This window comes from Argiope bruennichi, chromosome 4 (genome assembly GCF_947563725.1).
Source record: "Argiope bruennichi chromosome 4, qqArgBrue1.1, whole genome shotgun sequence".
Classification (NCBI taxonomy): domain Eukaryota; kingdom Metazoa; phylum Arthropoda; class Arachnida; order Araneae; family Araneidae; genus Argiope; species Argiope bruennichi.
The window spans coordinates 30,289,532-30,311,036 of record NC_079154.1 but is presented as its reverse complement, the minus strand read 5'-3'; the positions used below and the strand labels follow the sequence as shown (position 1 = coordinate 30,311,036).

Here is a 21,505-nt window from a genome sequence, read left to right as displayed (position 1 = left end):
ATATATAAAAATTAATGTGCATATTACTTACTTATGCATGAAAAGAACATTAATTAAATGTTAAATGTTAGAAAGAACTTTAATATGTCAAACTTGGAATAACAGTTTTTTTAAAAATGAGTTAAATATTAATTAGAATACAAAATTGCAATGTATTAAAAAAGACAGCTACCAAAATATATAACTAGAGTAATTGAAATATGAAAAAGTAATTTTAATTCTATTTGTTTTTCATATAATTTTATTATATTGTAGGTTTTGAAGCAGCGAAAAAAATATTTTGAGACCAATTCCTAAATAAATAATCACAATTATTCTATAAGAACACATCTTCTACCGTTTTTGCAGTTATATCTTATATAAAGTTCATAAATACGAACTTTTAAAAAATATTCTTGCATTGAACAATAAATATATAAAACTGATTTTTAGAACTTTCTTCAAATTCCACTTTTGGAAAATCATAGCAAAGAACCTTTTAAAACTATTCACATAATTCGAATGGCAGAGATTAAATATAACTTCCTTTGCAATAAAAAAGCTTAAAAAAGTGAAAAATCCGGCATTTCCAAAAATCGTTAATTTTTTAGAAATCGTTTACATTACTGTTCGTTTGTTTTAAAATATGCACAGGCATCAAATCTACTCTCTGGAAATTGACATGGAAAAATAAATTCCTATTTATTAAATTAAATACTGTCATAAGGCAGGAATAAACAGATTTCTTCTTTACATGCCTCAATTTAAAACAAATTAATGTAAATAAATGTTCGCAATCATTATCTACAAGCGAAAAGATACTTGCGATTTCCATGACAGAAAAAATTGTAGATTTAATATCTGTGTCATTTCTAGGTAGACGGCAGTACAGCAAAATTTAGTTCGCTTGCAAAATAATTAATGAGCTCTAAAAATTATTTGCACTGCTAGGATATATACATATTTTAATTATTTGCATGAAACTTTGCATTTATTTATATTTGATGTTGAATAAAATAGTTTTACTGCGTATCCAAAGATAACTATTGCATTTTCAAATTAAGATATTCGTCGTCTATATGTTTAAATGTTGTTAATGTGGTGTTGAATTGCATCTTGAAAAGATACTTGCAATGGGTTGCTACTGAATATGTTATTTTAATTTTTGTAATCAAGTTAATATCAAAGCATATTTGAGGAAATAATTATTCGTCGGTCTCTGAAATGCATGCTACGATATAATAAATTATTTAATGAAATAGTATCACGTGACCAAGCAACAATTTTGTGCTTTTGTGACATCCTAACTTGTTTATTTGATGCTACATTACTTAAGCATTAGAACTGCCAGGTTAGACTTTTTTGCAGTTTTAATGGGGAATCATTATCTTATTCTTTTATTTTTGCCTTTTTGAGATTCCAGTATTTTAGTGAAGATTTTAAGAGAGTGAGATTTTTAGATACTGAGCGCCTATAAAATAATTAGGCGTGGTCCACCTTTCTGTTTTTTATACAACTTTAATTTTGCCTCAAATGCATGATGAAAGTAAAGAATGTTCTTCTTCCTGTTGAAAACAGGAAAAAAAATAAGAACAACAACAACAAAAAGAAATATCGAAGAATATAAAGTCTAATGCATGTTCTGCATGGAATTCGGTGTCGATTTCAAGTTCTGAAATATCTCAATGGACAATGCATGGTGTAAAATGTGCATGGGCTAAATTTCCAAAGCATCTTGGCTATATTTGAAAATGATTCTTAAAGAAATTAAATATCTCTGAAGCATGAGTTCAACGAAGCGAAATATTTTAAATACATAATTACCGCGAAAGCTTCATATATTCATTTAATAAAAATATAAGAATTTGAAAACTTCTTTAAAATAATGATCATGATGAAAATTGTATCTGGTCTATTTTTGTACTTACAGTTTTCAATTTATTTCATAATAATTTATAGTTAACAATAGTTCACTTTCAATTATTTATTGTAATTTTCTGTTTCAATTTAATAAAAACTTATGATAATAAGCTTCTGCTTATCTATACCATAAAATTGGAAATGTTCATTTAAATCTAGAAGATTTACTTTAAAAAAATTACTTTTCAATTTATTGCATATAGTAAATGTTGCTCTTCAAGAAATTTAAATATCTTTTTTTTTTAAATATTGAATGTTTGAAATGAAATATTTTTTAACGAAATATATTTTATTTCGAGTCAATACAATTTGCAAAGCTAAGTTCACGATAGAACAGCAACTAAAAGCAAATCCACTACGAAATAGATGATAATAAGAATAGAATGAAACAAAATCTCGAATTCCTATTTACTCATTTTTAAAGAGCTTTATTAACTTTCTGGAAATATAGTGAGTCAAATATAGAAAGGAGAAACTAAATACCACTTCCTATATTTTAATCGCAGATGTTTTCTTTGTTCTCGGAAACTGCAGACTACAGCTACGGTTTGAACTGCAGCTGCTTTTTTTTTGTTACCCTTGTCTGAAGTATTATTTTAAACACACTCAAATGTAAAGTATGTTTGCATTTTTAAGTCTACTGTTTGCCTTCGGCGCCAGTTATTGCTTCAACCAATTTTGTCTTTCGTTTTTGTAGCAAGTGCACGTCATCAAGCAATTGCATTAAAATAAGAATATGCGTGATTCCATTTCTTTCGCAGATGTTACATTTTCAGAACATAAGCAGAAATACTAATGGAATTTTAAAAACTCAATGAAACAAATGTCTTTTTATCATCTGGAAGATTAAAATCGAATATATAATTTCATGTAACATTTCAATTCACAAACATTATTCTTCAAGTTAGGGGGGAGGGGGGAAGATGCGTAGAGAATTGAGCTATTATAAATTAAAAATTCCATTTAACGTGACTGTTTGTCTCGAACTTCAATCGTCAGTTGTTTAAATTGTTGACAGGTTCAATTGAAAAAAATGAAATAATATACTGTGATTCAATTTTCGTCATCTAAAGTACATAGAAAATAATATGGAATTAATTATAATAATTATGTAGCAAACATTTATAGCTTTCCAACCTACATGCAATAATTGTTTTTAAATACAGCCTTTAAACTTAATTTGAAAAATAGATTTTGTTTAATATCCAAACAAAACATTATTTTACAAATTAATAAACAGTTTTTAACAATGGCACAAACCTGAATATTAATTTGCAGAATAAATTTGTATATTCCTCTAAGTTAAAGTTATGAGTTATTTGATCGTAAGTAATTGAAAGCATATTCTATTTCTTTGAAAATATGAAATATTTTTCGGTCTTCGGAGTTTAAATTTTTTAAATTTCCAAGAAGTTTATCTTAGAGTACTAATTATATTATCTATAATACTATACATATTGATAATGTTAACTATAATACTATACATCTTAGTAAATGTTTTGGCATATAAATAAATTGTATTACAAGTAGCTGATAACCATTTTGTCTCCAAATATTAAATTATACTCTAAAAAGTATTAGAAACTCCGCTACAGAATAGAATGTTTAAATAGATTATATAAAATAGAAACACTCTTAATTTTACTGACATTTAAAGTTATAAAAATTTAGAGTGTATATAAAATTATTAAAAGTGTTAAAAATATGAATAGTTATAAAAAATGGAAAGTTCATAGTTGGAAGCCATTTTGTCTACAAGTATGGTCTAAAAAGCATTAGAATCGCCGCGATAATGTAAACACTGTTAAATAAAGTATATAAAATATAAATTTTACCGATGCAATTAGAATTTAAAGTTATAAAAATTCAGAGTGTGTTTAAAGCCATTAAAAGTGATAGAAATACATGAATCGTTGCAAAAAATAGAAAGTTTATAACTGAATAAACACAGTATAAAATAGAAGCTCAGACAATGTTATTAAAATTTGGAGTTATAAAAATTCAAATTGTGTTTAAAGCCCTCGTCAGTCAATCAGTGTCAAACATAAATCTTTATCAAAAATAGAAAGTTGATGAAAGCGATTATAAACCGGCAATCTGAAATAAAAAAAATTTAAAGTTATACTTGATGAGGTTTTTGGAAAATATAGTTGAGGATATGTATATTACAATAGAAAAAACTTCATATAATTTGAACATTGCATCATAATGTTAGTTTCTGATGAAAAATATTATTTAGAATATATTTTATGAATAACATAGAAAGAAAGTGAAGGCAAAACTATATATGTATATTCTGTGTAAACCAAAAATTAATACTTAAAAATGGGTGGATATGAAAAATATCTTTTTAAAGTTTTATTATTCTTTCTGCAAGTAAATATTTGTTTTAATTTAAAGAAAAAAATCTTTAATATTAGGCGTTATGTAGTCTAATAAAATGAGACTATAATAATCTACAAAAATTAAAAAGATACAGTCATAGACAACAAGAACAAAAACTTTTCAAGAACAGAATAATACAGATAAAAAAGAAAAAAAAAAAGTGTATACTACTCCGTATGAAGAATCCAACAAAAAAATTTATTATTTTATACGAACAATCTAAAAGTTCCTCACCTTTTGAAGTTAACGTGCGAGTTTTAACTGATAATTTCTTAACGATTTACGATCTAGATACAATTTTCTACCAAACTATTTTAAATTTCGCTTTGAACTCATGCTTTAGCAAATAAATTGCCAAATGACTTTGGAATTTTTAAATATTTATCATTTGGAGGTATCATATGACGTTTTCTATATTTAATTCTTCATAGATAGGAGATAAAATACAGCAAGTGGCTGGAGTATTTTTGGTTCTTTGTCATCTAAGAAGGTAAGAACTCGTCGGAGAAGAAACGGATGTGTTGGCCGCTTACATGAAATTTTATTTTGTAATATTGAACTTAAATTTTTTATTGCCTTTCTACCCTATTTCCTGTTGCATTTTTTCATGTGGTTCTAATTCAAAAGTGGCTGCTTTGTATTCATTTTAATGTTTAAGATACTACATTTATTTATTTTATATTTTATATATCAGCATATATGAATTTTTCAATACTATTTTGTATTTTAGAAAATTCTCTATATTATAAAAGAACAAAATTAGGTAAAGGGTTAAAAATGCAGATGATTTTAATTGAAATATTTTTATGTTAATATTGATTAAATAGAATATCTTTACTCATAAAAGTTGTAGAAAACCAGTAGTAAAACATTAAAAAAAATTACAATGTTTCTACATTATTTCTACAATAAAATTTCGAATTTAAATTGTTTCCTCAGCTATTTTTTAAACATGTTATGCCTTAAAAATTATTTGTTTGATAGTTTAGCATATTTGCTTTACAATTTTATTTTCCTTCGTGAATTCAAATAAATAAATAAATAAAAACAGTTGACTGTTTGTCATTACCGAAGTTTCAATAGGCATTCATGTTATTTAAACTCTTTGATATTTATGTTTATGAAAGACTTCGCTTTTATTATCAGTTAAATGTATAATTATGTTTAAAGTCTTTTTTTTATTTAGAAACAGCAGACTTTTTTGTGTTCAGTTTTGTTTGAAAATAAATTTATGCTTTTATTTAAAAGACTAGGAAATAAAATGAATTTAGTCTTGCGGAAACTAATGTCAAGGCAATATTCCTGATAACAAATAGTGTATTTTACTTCGTCACATGTAATTAACGATACTGAAGATCATATTTTACTAAAATATGACTACAAGAAATCATTCTTCGACAAAAGAAAAAAAGCTGCTCTGTAATTACGTTGATAAAGTTCCGTGAAAAGTATTCTTTGAAAGGAAATTATAAAGCTAAGATTTTGAGCATTTGTAATGCAATATTCCCATTGTTCTAGTCCAAAGAAAAATACAAAGACAATTTTAGATTGTTAAAAAAATAATATTTCCTGCAAGAAAAATGAAATATTTTGTGTAAAATTAGGGAGAACTAACATGAGTTTTAGTATTTTTTTTCTGTATTATATCCATATTATTTCCTTTAATTCTTTGAATTTAATAACGTGTAATTTTACAAAATTGCATGAACTTACCTAACTAGTAATTTATTTAAAAACTCGAAAATTTATCTATAATTCAACAGAGAAAGTTTTTTGTTAGCCTCATTTTTATAATAAGCAACCGTCTTAGAATCCAAGAAAATTACTTTTGGCATTACATAAAAATACAAAAATTGAATAATTTTATGTTGCAAAAAGTTAAAAAAAAAAAACACTGCTTAGCGGAGTTTTACAAAATTGCAGAAAATTTAAAGTTTACAGTTTAGCTAAAACATCAGTAGCTGCTACACTTATAGTTAGGGTCACACTTAACTTTGATTGAATTTCACTTTATTAATCACCTTATTTTATTTCATCTATTAAATCATCTATCTGAAACAACTGAATTTTAAATAACAATTAATTTTAAATAACAACTGAACTTAAAATTCAGTGTTCATCATTTCCACTCATTTATTTTCCACATAAATTCAAATTTATTTTTATATTTATTTATAATATATATTAATTCTATATTATTATCGTCGAACTTTTGATTCGAAATTCAATAATGATGTCGATGCTTATCTTCAGCTTCTGTTTTTCAGAACAATTATTTCCTTGCAAACTCGGACAGACATTAGAGTATTTCCCTCTATCAATGAATATTAATCTAATGCTTTTTCAGATCCAGAAGATGCCTATTCCCCAGAGTGGGCACAAGATCGTCAAGATAAGCGTCTGTCGGAATTTCTAGGAGGACCTGGGAAAAGAGTTTCCGAATTTCTTGGCGGACCTGGTAAAAGGATCTCCGAATTCCTCGGTGGTCCAGGCAAGCGAGTATCCGAATTCCTGGGCGGCCCCGGTAAAAGGTTATCCGAATTTCTCGGTGGCCCCGGCAAACGATATCCTGCTGGAAACGCCATGCATCAAGCACTGTCCAAAAGGGTGTCCGAATTCCTGGGAGGCCCGGGAAAACGGTCCGACTACTATGATTTCCTGGAAAATGCTGAAAAAAGATAAGAAATTCAGAAATTTAAAACAAAAGTCCTCATTGTTTCGATCGATAGACTTCAACAGTAGTACGTAGAGAATGGGCCACTTCTGGATTTTTGATGCCACTAGACCGTCTGTCTCTTTTCTTTTTCGTCTTGTTTTGGAGATGTTTTCGGACCCTTTAAACTCCCTCCCCCCCTGTCAAGTGTTCTAACTCAAAAGAGCCATTCAATGTTCAAAGCATTGGATATTGATAAAAATGGAATAAAAACAATCCGTGTAATAAAATGAAATGTTAATGTGCCACGCCCTAAGTAATAATACATAAAATATTTTATGACTTCTGGCGTGTGTTGTAATAAAATACCTGTGTGAATACTTACCTAGTAATAAAGGATTTCTTCCAAAAAGTAATTCCTTTCTTTCTTTATTGTTATGTTGTTGAAGCTTACCTTCGCAGATGATAGAAATCATTTTGTGAACTATAGAATCCATACCTATCATACGTTCATTTATATGATTATTATAATAAAGTATTTTACCAAAACTCTCGATAAAGGCCAAATAAATGCTGAATTATATAATAAAACTGATTAAAATCCAGAGAAAAATTATATTCCAAAACAATTTGGTCAGATAATTCAAATTTTCTAAAATTGATTTTACTTAACCTTTATTCACCCAGAGTTCGTTTTCAGTGGAAAAGAAATTGTAACCTCAATCTGAAAAATAAATGAAATATGAATTTTGAGTCAAAAAAAAACAACAACAACTAGCCGTTAATAGGTAAAAACGAATTTAAAATTATGAAGGAACTTTAATGGAATGAGTTTAATTAAGGAATATTATTTAACTTTTTTTGCATATAAGTACTAAAAAATCTAAAATAAGAATCAAGTGAGAAACATTCATAATCTCTTTATTTTTTAAGGGTTTAGAGTTTCGCAATTTAATAATATTTTATTTTAACCCTTTCTAGGGCCGTGGGAAGTATGCTTCCCACCAAATTTATCCATCTTTGTATGAATTTATGTAGATTGGCATAAGTTCTGACAATTTTTTTTAGAAAGACAGAAACTCAGATGCTTTAGTTCTTTATTTTACACAAAATGATGTGTCTTGATTTGATACTTAATTATTAATTAACCAAATTAATTAATTAATCAAATTAAATTGATCTAATAAGCTAAATGAATCCCTTTTCTTATTCTAATTTCAAGCCTAAAAATATTTTAACGTAATATGACTAAGAAAAAATGGCCCTTTAAAGTGTTAAACAAATTGTGCACTTTTTTTAAATAGAGAATGAATTTTTAAATGCTATTAAGTATAAGAAAAAAATTCTTAATACTACAGCACATATATATAGAAATGGAATAATTAAATCTACGAGAGAATTGAATAATTATAAAAATAATAAATTTCTAACAGTAAAATTTTCAAACTGATATTTCCGTGCCTTTTAGAATTTTTGGTTTAAATTAATAGAACTCTACACTATGAACATAAGAACATAAAAAAATACTCGTGTTCCTTTTACATCGATATCTTTAACAATGTTATAATGTTTTTTTTTAAAATAGAAACTAAATTCTGCAGATCCAAATTCCAACCAATAAAAATTATTAGACAATAATTTTATCGTCAATAATTTATACATTTCAACTGCGGCTATTGAGTAACTACATACGGTTTTCATATAAAATTGAAAATTAAATTATCATAAGTATATTTATGAAATTTCAAAAATTATTATTCGTAAAAGGATTTTATTTTTTTTCCTATATCTCGGAATAGTCTGAGAATATGAACGCCGATTCTTTACAATGCAGTTTAGAAAACGATATTAAAATTTGCAATTTTTTGAGATTTATAATTAATAGTATTTATATAAAAATTATAAATACTATTTAGTTTCATTTATAATATTTATAAATTTTAAATTTTTCAATAATTTAATTATTTTTTTAAGTATTTAAGACATTTTTGGTTACAGAATTAATATCTTATTAGACGTATAATCTGATAGTTTAAAGTATAAAGCTTATATTAAGTTTGTGCTTTCGATACTTTAGAGTATCGATATTTATTTCAGAAAACATTTTCAAATATCATTTAATTTAAATTTGGTCTTTAGAATCAAAAGACTTCAAGGATGCTCTTTTTTTTCGTAAATCATTTCAATTACGCATGGCTTTTATATATAATAAAGACATCCATAATATACCCACAATTTTACCCATACAATATTACTCATATATATATATATACTCTCCATTAACGCTTTCTTCTCGTTAACAATGCTTTTTTAGGTAAACACGAAATTCCTGTTTGCAAAATGTAACAAAAAAAAAAACCCTCAAGTTTAGGTTTATGAAATGTCTGGCTTTTTGCCGACCGATTACATAAGACAAACAGGAAACAAAATAAAATCAAATAGCATTAATAAAAGGCACAAATACAAGCATATCAAGTAGCGCCATTAAGAAACCACAGATTCTTTGAGTAACTATGACATCCTTTGCAGAGAGGATGAAATTAATTCCGATTGCCTTTATGGGCTAGAAAGTTAAATAGAGGAAGGCATAAGAAACATGATATGTAAACAGTTTATTTTTATAAGTTTAGTTAAGTATTTGTTTAAGTTTTATTTGTATTACATATTTCGGTAAGAAGCAGGATTATATTTTTCATTTTGAATAAATCATAATTAATGTTGCTAATAGAATGCCTAGGAATTGAAATAAAAATATTTCAAGTGCATTCAGACTATTTATTGCATTTTAACATTTCCATGTTGATATTCTGAAAGGCAACCCATTTAAAAGAATATCATTTAACTAGAATTGTTCCAATCCATGAATAAACAGAGGAAAAGGCAGAGAAATATTAGAAATATCCCTAATAAAATATTCTATAATAGTAATAATATGCACTTGTGAGATGTTAATGCCTGTCACTCAACACATACTACAAAACATGGAAGAAAGGAAAGAATAATTATTTACAAGATATATTTAGAGCATCGAATTAATGATATAGAACGCTATCTAATAAAAGGTTCCTTCTTTGCAAAATAAATAAATAAACAAAAATAAATAAATAACATTGCCATAGGCACCGTAATTCACAGACAGCTAATATTTCTTTCTGTGAAAGTTCCATAAATCATATTTCTCCACAATCTCTAATTTCTGAATATTTTTACTTATGTAAATGGTTATTTGCGATTTGTACTTTACCATCAATTACATCACTATTACTCCAATCTCTTAAAATAAATTAAAAATAGAGTAACAAGGTACTTCTTAATCTGAAAAGAAATTGAGGAATCAATGCGGAAGGATATCTAACATTCTGCATTTTGAAAAATTCAGAAATTTTCCGTTTTAGGAAGGAAAAAAAAATATCCGTAATTTCTGTTTGCACTCAAATCAGTATCTTCCCTTGTTAATACAAAAGAATAAAAAAAATTTATCCCTGAAGAAGGAAGAAAATTCTGTTCTGAAGCATTTTGTCCGTAAATTTCTTATTGAAATATTTATTCTGAAAGAAAATAAGAGGAAATTCCACACTTTTTGTGAATAACTAAAAAGAAATACGCAAAGATTCGTATAATTTATGCTGTAAATTGAAAAGGACGTAAAAATAAAATACATGCAAATTGAATCATCTAATAACTTGCAACGACACTTTGAACGTTTTGTATTTATTTTAAAAGCAAATAACACCTGGAAAAGATCAAGAGAGTTCATTTACCCTGTTAGAGATGAAACGCAGGTGTTCAATATCAAATTGTTTTACAATAGAAAAATGCCTCATTTCTCAAACATTTAAAAATAAATTCTTTCTTGTATATATAAAAAAAAAATTAGGAAAGTTAAACCTCTTCACTTGTTATTTTCATTTTGATATTGCATATAATACAAGAAGAGAAGATTTGTAATGGGATACTATAAAGACTTGTTCAGTAAGTTCAAAATAGATTTACTAACTATGGGTTAGAAATCATCCTTGGTTAAAAGATTTATTCCTAAAGTCCAAAACTATCTTCTCTTTCATTTAAATAAATGAAAAGCACTTTTTGTCTGTATATAATTAAAATCTGTTCCTGCAAATGAATACTTATTAAAAACAGAAGATTTAATAAAAAATTGTATAAACATAAATTTGTGCTTCAACGTTCATTCTCTGAAAGCAATATTTATCAAGAGATACACAGATCTATATCTATTCCGATCCAACTTTAGATCTAAAAAATAGTGGAATAAATTAAGATCTTAAGCAAATACAATGTGAGATTCTTAAACAAATTGTATCTTTTTTTTTTAAGAAAGAATTAGAAATCTTTGTTTGAAACAATTTTTTCTTTAGATGAGCCTTAAAATTCGTATTGCCAGAAATAGCAAATCGAGGTTTATTTTAATACTAGCCGCCTTTGGCGACCAGCCGGTTCGCCAATCTTAATGTTCGTTTAAATTTTAATAATTAAATAGGTTGAACCGGAGTTTAACCCCCTTCTTCGCCAAGTTGCGATAACGCTCGAAAGCTGGCAATCTTTATTATGCACTATAATTGAACATCTGCTCCTTTGCTTTTGAACATTTCGCAAGGTCGTTGTTGGCGATTTTTAAAAATTGCTCCAAGCAGGAGGTTAAACTCCGGTCGTACCATTAAATATTTTACGCAATTCCAACTTTAATAGATTCTTCGGCAAAATATTTTAAAACTTCAAATTTTGATAGTGATATAATTCACTCATAATATTATAAGGGCCTTCAGTCAGAGCCTGATATGTATCTCTCTAATTTTCTGTTACCCCTCGTAGAAATTATGCTTTAAATTAAAGTGTAAATGATTAATCTGCAATTAATATAATAATATTTTTTACTGAAACAAAGCATTTTTTTTAATAATATGATTACTGATAATAGAGTCACTGAGCGTTTAGACTTTATGGGCACTAAAGAATACCTTTCTTAATTTATGTAATATCTCAAGAATTTGTCAACAAAAATTTCTCAGATTCATCATGAACAGATCGATTCATTAACAATGTTTCATTTTAAATGCATCAAACACTAAAAAAATAAAATGAATCGTTTAAAATAATCGGTCGAAAACAGGTTTAAAAAAATACTTAAAAACGATGTACTTAAAACTATAAGCATATACAAAAAAGTATATAACTAACATAAATACAATTTAATTACAAAAGCGTCCACTTAACCTAAAAATAATTTAAATCATTGAAAATAGGTTAAAAAAAACTACTTAAAAAACGATGTACTTAAAACTATAAGCATATACAAAAAATATATAACTAACGTAAATGCAATTTACTTAAAAAAGCGTGCAACTATCCTAAAAATAATTTAAATCATCCGTTGGTTGCCATGTCAACAGTCAGAAAGCAATGCGCATGCGTGAATTTTTTTGCCAGTTACGTTAACGCAAGTGCGTGAATTTTTCTACGCCAGTTGGGGTAACGCTATGCAGATTATACATTTTTAATTTCCTTTATTCTGTGTTATTTTAATTCAAAAGTACTTCAGAATGAATGTGAAACATGGATTAATTAACAATGTTTAATTTTAAATGCATAAAACATTAAGAAAATAAACAGAATCGTTTGAAATAATCCGCCGAAAAATTTTAACTCTAGCCTCAATTCTGTTGGGAGAAAAAAATAACTGAAAGTTGGCGGTGGGGAAAATGGAAGATTTTTTTGGCGGGAAAGTTAGTTTTTAACTAATAATTAAAATTCTAATTAAAATTTCAAAAAAAGGGACCCCAGGTGCACATTCCCGACCTCTAAGGTATACATGTACCAAATTTGATAGCTGTATGTCAAATGACCTGACCTGTAGAGCGCCAACACACACACACATTGAGCTTTATTATAAGTACTAGCCGCCTTTGGCGACCAGCCGGTTCGCCAATCTTAATGTTCGTTAAAATTTTAATAATTAAATATTTTATGCAATTTCTACTTTAATAGCTTCTTCATCAAAATATTTTAAAACTTCAAACTTTGATTATCATATAATTCATTCATAATATTTTAAAGGCCTTCAGTCATAACGTAATATGTATCTCTCTCATTTTCTGTTAGCACCCGTAGAATTTATGCTTTAAATTAAAGTGGAAAGAATTTATCTTCAATTAATATAATAATATTTTTTACTGAAACAAAGCATTTTTTTATAATCTGATTACTGAAAATAGAGTCACTCAGCGTTTAAGCTTTATGGGCACTAAAGAATATCTTTTTTAATTTATGTAATATCTCAAGAGTTGGTTAACAAAATATTCTTAGATTCATTATGAGCAGATCGATTAATTAACAATGCTTAAATTTAAATGCATCAAACACTAAGAAAATAAAACGAATCGTTTAAAATAAACGGTTGAAAACAGGTTTTAAAAAAACTACTTAAAAAACGATGTACTTAAAACTATAAGCATATACAAAAAATATATAACTAACATAAATACAATTTACTTACAAAAGCATGCAACTAACCCAAAAATAATTTAAATCATCCATTGATAACGTTGTCATGGCAACAATCAGAACAGAATGCGCATGCGTGAATTTTCTTCGCCGGTTACGTAACGCAAATACGTGATTTTTTTCTACGCCAGTTGGGGTAACGCTATGCGGATTAGAAATTTTTAATTTCCTTTATTCTGTTTTATTTTAATTCAAAAGTACTTCAGAATGAATCTGAAAGATTGATTCATTAACAATGTTTAATTTTAAATGCATAAAACATTAAGAAAATGAACAGAACCGATTGAAATAATCCGCCGAAAAATTTTAACCCTAGCCTCATTACTGTTGGGAGAAAAAAAAACTGAAGCCTTTCTCGTTTGGCGCTGGGGATAATGGAAGATTTTTTTGGCGGAAAAGTTGGCGGTGGGGAAAATGGAAGATTTTTTTGGCGGGAAAGTTAGTTTTTAATTAATAATTAAAATTCTAATTAAAAATTCGAAAAAAGAAACCCCAGGTGCACATTCCCAACCTCCAAGGTATACATGTACCAAATTTGGTAGCTGTATGTCAAACGGTCTGGCCTGTAGAGCGCCAACACACACACCCACACACACACACACACATTGAGCTTTATTATAAGTATAGATATAGATAGATATAGAAGTGTTTTGTGTTCCAAAAATTAAACTCGAAAGTTGCCAATTGAACTGCCAATTTTGATTGGAATTTCTGACAACCGCTGTAGAGAGGGTTCAGTTAATGAGAGTTAATTTGTAAATTAATAAAATAATTATAATTCTCCAATTTTTTTGAGTTTCTGGGTATGTTCTTTCATTCGACTGAGAGATCAACAACTTTTTAAAGCGTGAAAATGTTTCTTTTTCTTAATTAAAAAAAATATTATAATCCTGATGCCATCAGTTTTACTTAATGTGACTGTTCTGATATCTGCATATCTGGTATTTTGAAGAAGAAATTGAAGATCGCTCTTTTTTTTTTCCCAAATGAACTTGTGTCAGAATTCATCTTTGGCAGAACAGAACTCCTTCTCATACCATCGTATCCGCAACCATTCTAGTCACTGTACGGTTTGATGGGCATGTTACGGGAATTTTGTTTAAGTACCGAAATATTTACAGCAGAAAAAAACTAAAATAACTATGTGCAGAATTTACAAACATATAAGAAATGCTAAAAAGATGAAACCGTTTAGAAAGATTTTCTGCTTTGAAATATTAGACAAAAATTATCTGGAATAAAAATATTCAGATAGATATTATGTATGAAAAAAACACATGAATTCTGTGTTCACTTGTTGTCATGACAAAATAGATAAGGATGCAGTTATCCAAAAAAATAAAAAAAATAATAATAAATAAATGAAATAAATAAATAAATTAGTTAATGGTAGCAAAGAAAATATCTGTTTGAAAGATATTTATGAAGGCATATGTATGTGAAGAAAATACGATGCTTTTCTCCCCCTTTAGACCTGGTGACTATGACACTTGGTGTTGAGAGCTAAGGTGGCAAGAACAGATCTCTATTTTCACTGATAAATTTAATTATTCTATGGAATTTTTGCCTGGAGGGGAAGTTGCTGGCTACTCTTTTCAGCCATTCTTGTTCATAGCTTGGTGATGGTTTTTTCAGACAAAAATCACTTTGGCAGAGGAGGTTTGATGATCTGAAAGTCTGTTATCGTTGGCTGGGTGCTCTAAATTTTGACAGATAAACCGTGTCCGTTGTGAGATTAAGGAGTGAAATGTAAAAGCCCTATGTTTGCTTTATAAGAGTTGAAGTTGGCCTTGACTATAGTTTTATGAAAAACAACGTTCATCCACATAGTATTTATCAGGTTCAGCCATTTATATAGGAGAAAAGTAATTTATTTTTAGACAAAAATCAAGCAAATGGAAATTCGGATGAAATAATCCAGACCAAACATAATATTTAATCCATAAAAATCTTAATTTTGCAGTTCAGGTGACATGCAGTGGACATTTTGGAAAGTTACAAATAAATTAAATTTGGCGGAAGAAAAGAATTATAAGGACTTGTTGTCTTTTGAATTCATTAAATTTAATTAATAAGAATCCCAAAACTATTGGATATTATCATGAATGTTTTGTAATCATTTTCTTTTGTTTACAGAGAAAAAAATAAGAGATAATGAAGCACAATAATCGCTGCATCTTTGACTAAGTTTGCTATTTCATATAGATAAAACATGTTTCCGAATGTGCCTCATAAATACTTTAATAAAATATTAATAAGCAGAATTTAATACACATTTAAAGGCGCTGAGTTACAACATTGAAAATACTATCATATGTAAAGGCAAGAGATTCAAAATGTCTGTACCATAGTGCTAACACTTTGCAGGCAATTATTGCCATCTGAACTGAACTAACCTATTGCCTTTTAGCATTTAGCATATATTGATAGTTGCAATGATTGCCATGAATATAACAATAGCAATTCTATTATTAAGTCAGCAGTACAATATTTCTATCCACAACTAACACGTTGGCGTTCCGCATAAATCCTGAAAGTAGATCCTATATAACCCTCAATCCTGAAAAGATATGTCTTGATTCAGGATATATCCTTCGGCATTTTATCAGAATTAAATATCACAATGTGCAATCAAAAATAACCCTCGCTTAATTTCAAAACAGGACATTTATTTTGATAAATTAAATTATGTACTTTTTATGTCACTTAAATTTAATGAGCTTCATGAAAACTGCATTCATTATATTGCTACTCACTAATAGCTCTTATATATTTTGCTTAATAAGTAGCCTGTTATTAGCGATTCACAGCTATAATATAATTTGCAATGTATTAACATTTTTTTAGTAAAATCAATTAACATTCAAAGTAAATTCAGTTCATATAAATTAAGATCACAGCCAAAAATTCGTAGGAAACAGCAGCTCAAATAAAAGAAATTCAGAAGGAAAAAAAACGATCAGTCTTGAAATAAGTAATAAAAGCTTTTATCAATATCAGTTATCTTTGATTAAATAATCCTTTTAGACCAAAACGGTGGTAAAAAATGAAGTCTAATATAGTGTCCAAGAGACCCGTTAAGCTCGTCTGGGAATGAAAAGACTATATTTTAGGATTAATTCTTCGTCATAAATTTAACATTATCAACTAAAGACGATGACCCATAAGTCGTAATTTTTTGAAGTGCATTGGCTAATGATTTGTACGAAAAAAAATTACCTGGCAACTCCTATTTCCGGGTAGAAATACAATTAGATGAAACCCTCTTGACTAGACATTCTTAGCAAGTTTCTACTTTTCTTTTATAAGAAAATTGGTTGAAAGTGATAAGGAATTGCGGTTACAATAAATTGAGAATAAATTCCAGAAACAGCGTCTATTTAAAAGAAATAAAAAAGATAATACAGATTTACTTTAACTGTCGTCAAATAAACTTTTCACAGAATTAAAGCTGAAATAATAAAAACTAGCTTTGATTCTTTTCTAAAAGGATTTCACTCAACTGAAAATAAGATTCATAACAGGATTAATGCAACAAAAGTAAATAAAAGACTAAACATCTCAGCATTATATTTAATGTTACATGCTATTTTGAAATGTTTATTGTGTATGGTATCTTTTATATTAAAAAAATATTTTTTGATATTAAGTATCGATGCTTAAAAGATGAAAATAGACTTCTGAATTGTAAAAGTCTGACAAAAAAAACATCTATTTTTTAAACGATTATTTCCATCAAATTAATTTCAAACCATTAACTTTTCGAAATTTTTGATTTATTGCCAGATTTCAGAATAATTTAAAAATTGATAGAAACTTGTGCCCATGAAAGAGGAAATGAACTATCATTTAATCTCATCAAATGCTTTATTGCCAGAATTTAGTATTATTTTAAAATTTATAAAAACTTATTAAAACGTTGCCCATAGAAAATGAAATGAAATACCATTTTAAAACATTTCTTTTAAATAAGCGATAATATAATTTATTTGTACGTACATCACCATTTTTAAGAAGAAATTATTTAAGTAGAATATTTATATATAGGGAATAAATCATACGACAATACACAATGTCATTTTCTTTTGACTATTATTTAGCTCATACATAATTAAAATTGGTAAAATTCGATTGATAAAACTTTGCAAATGGCAAGATTTAAAAATGCAAGAAAAAGAAAAGAAGAACTGGAAAGAAATATGCTTGCATTAATTTAAATAATATTTATGGATTCTATTTCTTACGAATTTATAGATCTGATTTCTTAATCCACTGACTAGGTCACGAAACAAAGTATGTCATATTTCTCAAAAAATAATTTCGCCCAAATACGAAAATTCACCAATAAAGAAATAGATTAAAAATAGAATGTTTAAAATTATAACTTGCACAATGTATTTGTAAACAATCTTTAGTTTACAAATCGATTGAGAATAGGCCTATTGAATATCTTTTTCTTTATTTTATAAACCATCTGCTTTTTCCAAATACAACTGCAGCAATATTAACATAAATTGATATAATATTATTGCAGGAAGCAGTAGATCCAATTTATTCATTTGTTTGTATTTCAAAAAAAAATATTAATATAAAGCTGAATTTCAATTTAGTTTCTATTAAAAGTTTATTGACATACGGTTGTTGATGGCAATAGATATTTGTTGATGGCTATTAAATATTTGAAAAAAAATGTTTCCTTGAATATAAGATTAAAGGATAAAAATTTGTTGAAAATCTATTCAAAATTAATAAAACAATTCAACAAGAAAAACATTAATTTCATCTGGAGAAGCAGCTGTTCTGGATAAAAATAATACAAAATAACAAAGTAATGGGATTTCTCTCGTTTTTTAATTTGCTTTTATTTAATATTTTCTTGTAATGTGACTTATTGAATTCTTAAAAAAATAACTATAAACACATTTTTATATGATAATATCTCAAAGATTTTTTTGTTAGCAATTACTTTCGAACAGAAAATATTAAAAATGTAACAGTTTTGAATTAAATACCATCATTATGCAAGAATTCAAATGTAATTCTCGAATAAAAAAAACAACAGAAAATTCTTGAAATAAATTTCATTATTTGTTACTCTCTATATGAAATGGAATAATTCTAGAAAGGTTTTTTTTTCGGAAGAAAAAAATAACTAATAATAAATAAAAAAATACAACAGAAAATTCTTGAAATAAATTTCATTATTTGTTACTCTCTATATGAAATGGAATAATTCTAGAAAGGTTTTTTTTTCGGAAGAAAAAAATAACTAATAATAAATAAAAAAAAAAACAACAGAAAATTCTTGAAATAAATTTCATTATTTGTTACTCTCTATATGAAATGGAATAATTCTAGAAAGGTTTTTTTTTCGGAAGAAAAAAATAACTAATAATAAATAAAAAAAAACAACAGAAAATTCTTGAAATAAATTACATTATTTGTTACTCTCTATATGAAATGGAATAATTCTAGAAAGGTTTTTTTTTTCGGAAGAAAAAAATAACTAATAATAAATAAAAAAAAAACAACAGAAAATTCTTGAAATAAATTTCATTATTTGTTACTCTCTATATGAAATGGAATAATTCTAGAAAGGTTTTTTTTTCGGAAGAAAAAAATAACTAATAATAAATAAAAAAAAAAACAACAGAAAATTCTTGAAATAAATTTCATTATTTGTTACTCTCTATATGAAATGGAATAATTCTAGAAAGGTTTTTTTTTCGGAAGAAAAAAATAACTAATAATAAATAAAAAAAACAACAGAAAATTCTTGAAATAAATTTCATTATTTGTTACTCTCTATATGAAATGGAATACTTCTAGAAAGGTTTTTTTTTTCGGAAGAAAAAAATAACTTCTTACTGTTAAGAATTCGAATTATTTCTTTGGGAAAAAAGTACAATTTTTCAGGAAAACTATTGAAATGAGAAGAAAGATTATTTTTCATGATTACTTTTAATACCTTATAAACTCCTCGCAAATTGTACTTTTAAATTCAATTGGTGTGTGGTTTGGATTCCAAATAATTATTTAGTGTTTTTTCCATTAAAATGCTGATTTACATATAATATCAAAATGATTGATAGCACAATCATGATTCTTATTGTTAATTCTACATTCTATTAGTGAATATTTCAGTCACTCAAATGAATTTTCAGATTCTTTTTGTAAAATTGTTAAATCATCGTTAGCAGAATGTCTGTAGCATTTTCATTTATATTGTACCTTATTGGTTGCAATTATACTACTTTATGAGAAAAGAGGTGCATTGTGCATTTTCTGTTAATGTTATATTGAAATTCAAATAAATAGAGATTTTAACTGGAACTCATAACAAAAATTACTAAAATCAAAATCAATCATATTTTAACAAACATATGAGAAACTCTCCAATTTTGCAATTGCAATCATTGCTTGTAGAATATCAACAGGATGATTTTTAACTCATTGTATTCAAAAATAATAATTATTATAATTACACCCAGCAAATTTCCGATTTTGTGAACTTAATTTTGATAGAAAAAAAGGGACAGTTCATAAAAACAATTCAGAACTGTTTAACCCTTGCAAAAAAGGTCTACAAGAATTAATTAAACTAAACAACACGTTGATGCCCTTCCGGTATTTTGTTTATTTAAAGTTTATCTAAATAAAAAGGAGTTAATGAAAATTATACATAAAAATCGTTGGCACGTGTAAACGCTCAAGTATTCAAACGTTTGCCGCCTACACATTTTTCTTGATGTGAGCGCAGATTTTGAAAAATTCATAAGTAAACAGATAAAAAATATTTTTAATTTTCAAGCCTACGCTTTTTTTTCTGCTACCAGTGGGTTATATACAAAACAATAAAATATTTGTATAGGAGTAATAAAAAATATTTCGAACTTAATCTCATAAAACATTGATTCTTAGAATTTTTTTCTTACTAGTTGAGATGTAGGCACAAATGATGCATTTTAAAAATTGAATATCTGATCTTTTTTCTCTTTCAAATTGATAAGTTTTTCATTAAAAGCTTCCAAAATTCGAATACACGGAATTTCAATTTTTTTTATAAGTTTAAAAGTTCTAATATAGAAATTTTTTTTTTCTTTCTTCTTATTCCACCTTCCTATATTCGGATTGTGTGCAGAGGCGAACAGAAAAGAATTCTGCACTGAACTAATTTTTCCGACACTTGCTTTGAACCATTTTAAGAAGTTAGAAAAAATTATTTTAGTATGGTATTATAAGTATAGTAAGACTATTATTTGGAGATGAAACTTGCAATTTTGAGCTGTTATTAGATGATGAGACCGACACTTGATCTGGCATTCTAATTTAAAAATTTCAACATAAGATTTAACCTGGAACAGCAACAAAATTCAAGAACTCGTAATTTTAAGTTGTCGTCAGATGACAAGAATGATAACTGATCCGGTAATCCTATTTAAAAACTTTCTTGCTGTACTGGAGAGAGGACATTGATTATCAACATCAGATGTAATATGCAACAGCAATGTTAAATCTGAACAACTGGAAAAATCTTTAATATACGAAGGATTTTTCGTGAAAATGAATTTCAAACTTTGCACCAAACGTCTCGAAACTGAGTTCTTAACATCAGCCTTTTGTTCGGTTACATTAGTAAGAAAATAAAATTGTCTTTATTTTTTTTATTCTTTTGAAAAAAGAATAAGTTTTTTTTAAAGAATAAACACATTTTATCTTCAGTTTCTTAACATATTAACGAAAAATACAATAAGTATTTTAGACCTTTTTTCCTTTGCCCAGTTTTATCAAAATCATTTGCAGATCTACAGTTTTGGTGTCCAGACCAGATATCAAATCTCATTGAGTTATTAGTTAAATTTTTGAAATATTACTTTTACACTTATGCAAATAAAGACATAGATCGATATTTATGTAGAAAAAGGATTAGATTAGATTAGATTAGATTTAGGTCGATAAATAGATAGATTGATAGTTTATATAAGGAGTTGGACCGAATTTTCATATAAATTTCCAATTCTGGTTATATGCTTATACTTAACATCTGGT

The 21,505-nt window shown here is 26.9% G+C and overlaps 1 protein-coding gene across 2 annotated transcripts in view; it reads left to right on the top strand.

The window, feature by feature from the left end:
* The window catches only part of LOC129966157 (S-antigen protein-like), a 126,439-nt gene extending 119,086 nt beyond the window's left edge, over positions 1-7,353 (top strand). For both annotated transcript variants that reach the window (XM_056080551.1, XM_056080552.1), the window contains one exon: positions 6,632-7,353. In XM_056080551.1, the coding sequence (XP_055936526.1) occupies positions 6,632-6,966 (335 nt within the window). In that variant the 3' untranslated portion in view covers positions 6,967-7,353. The remainder of the gene's footprint in view (positions 1-6,631) is intronic.
* Positions 7,354-21,505: the final 14,152 nt, after the last annotated feature.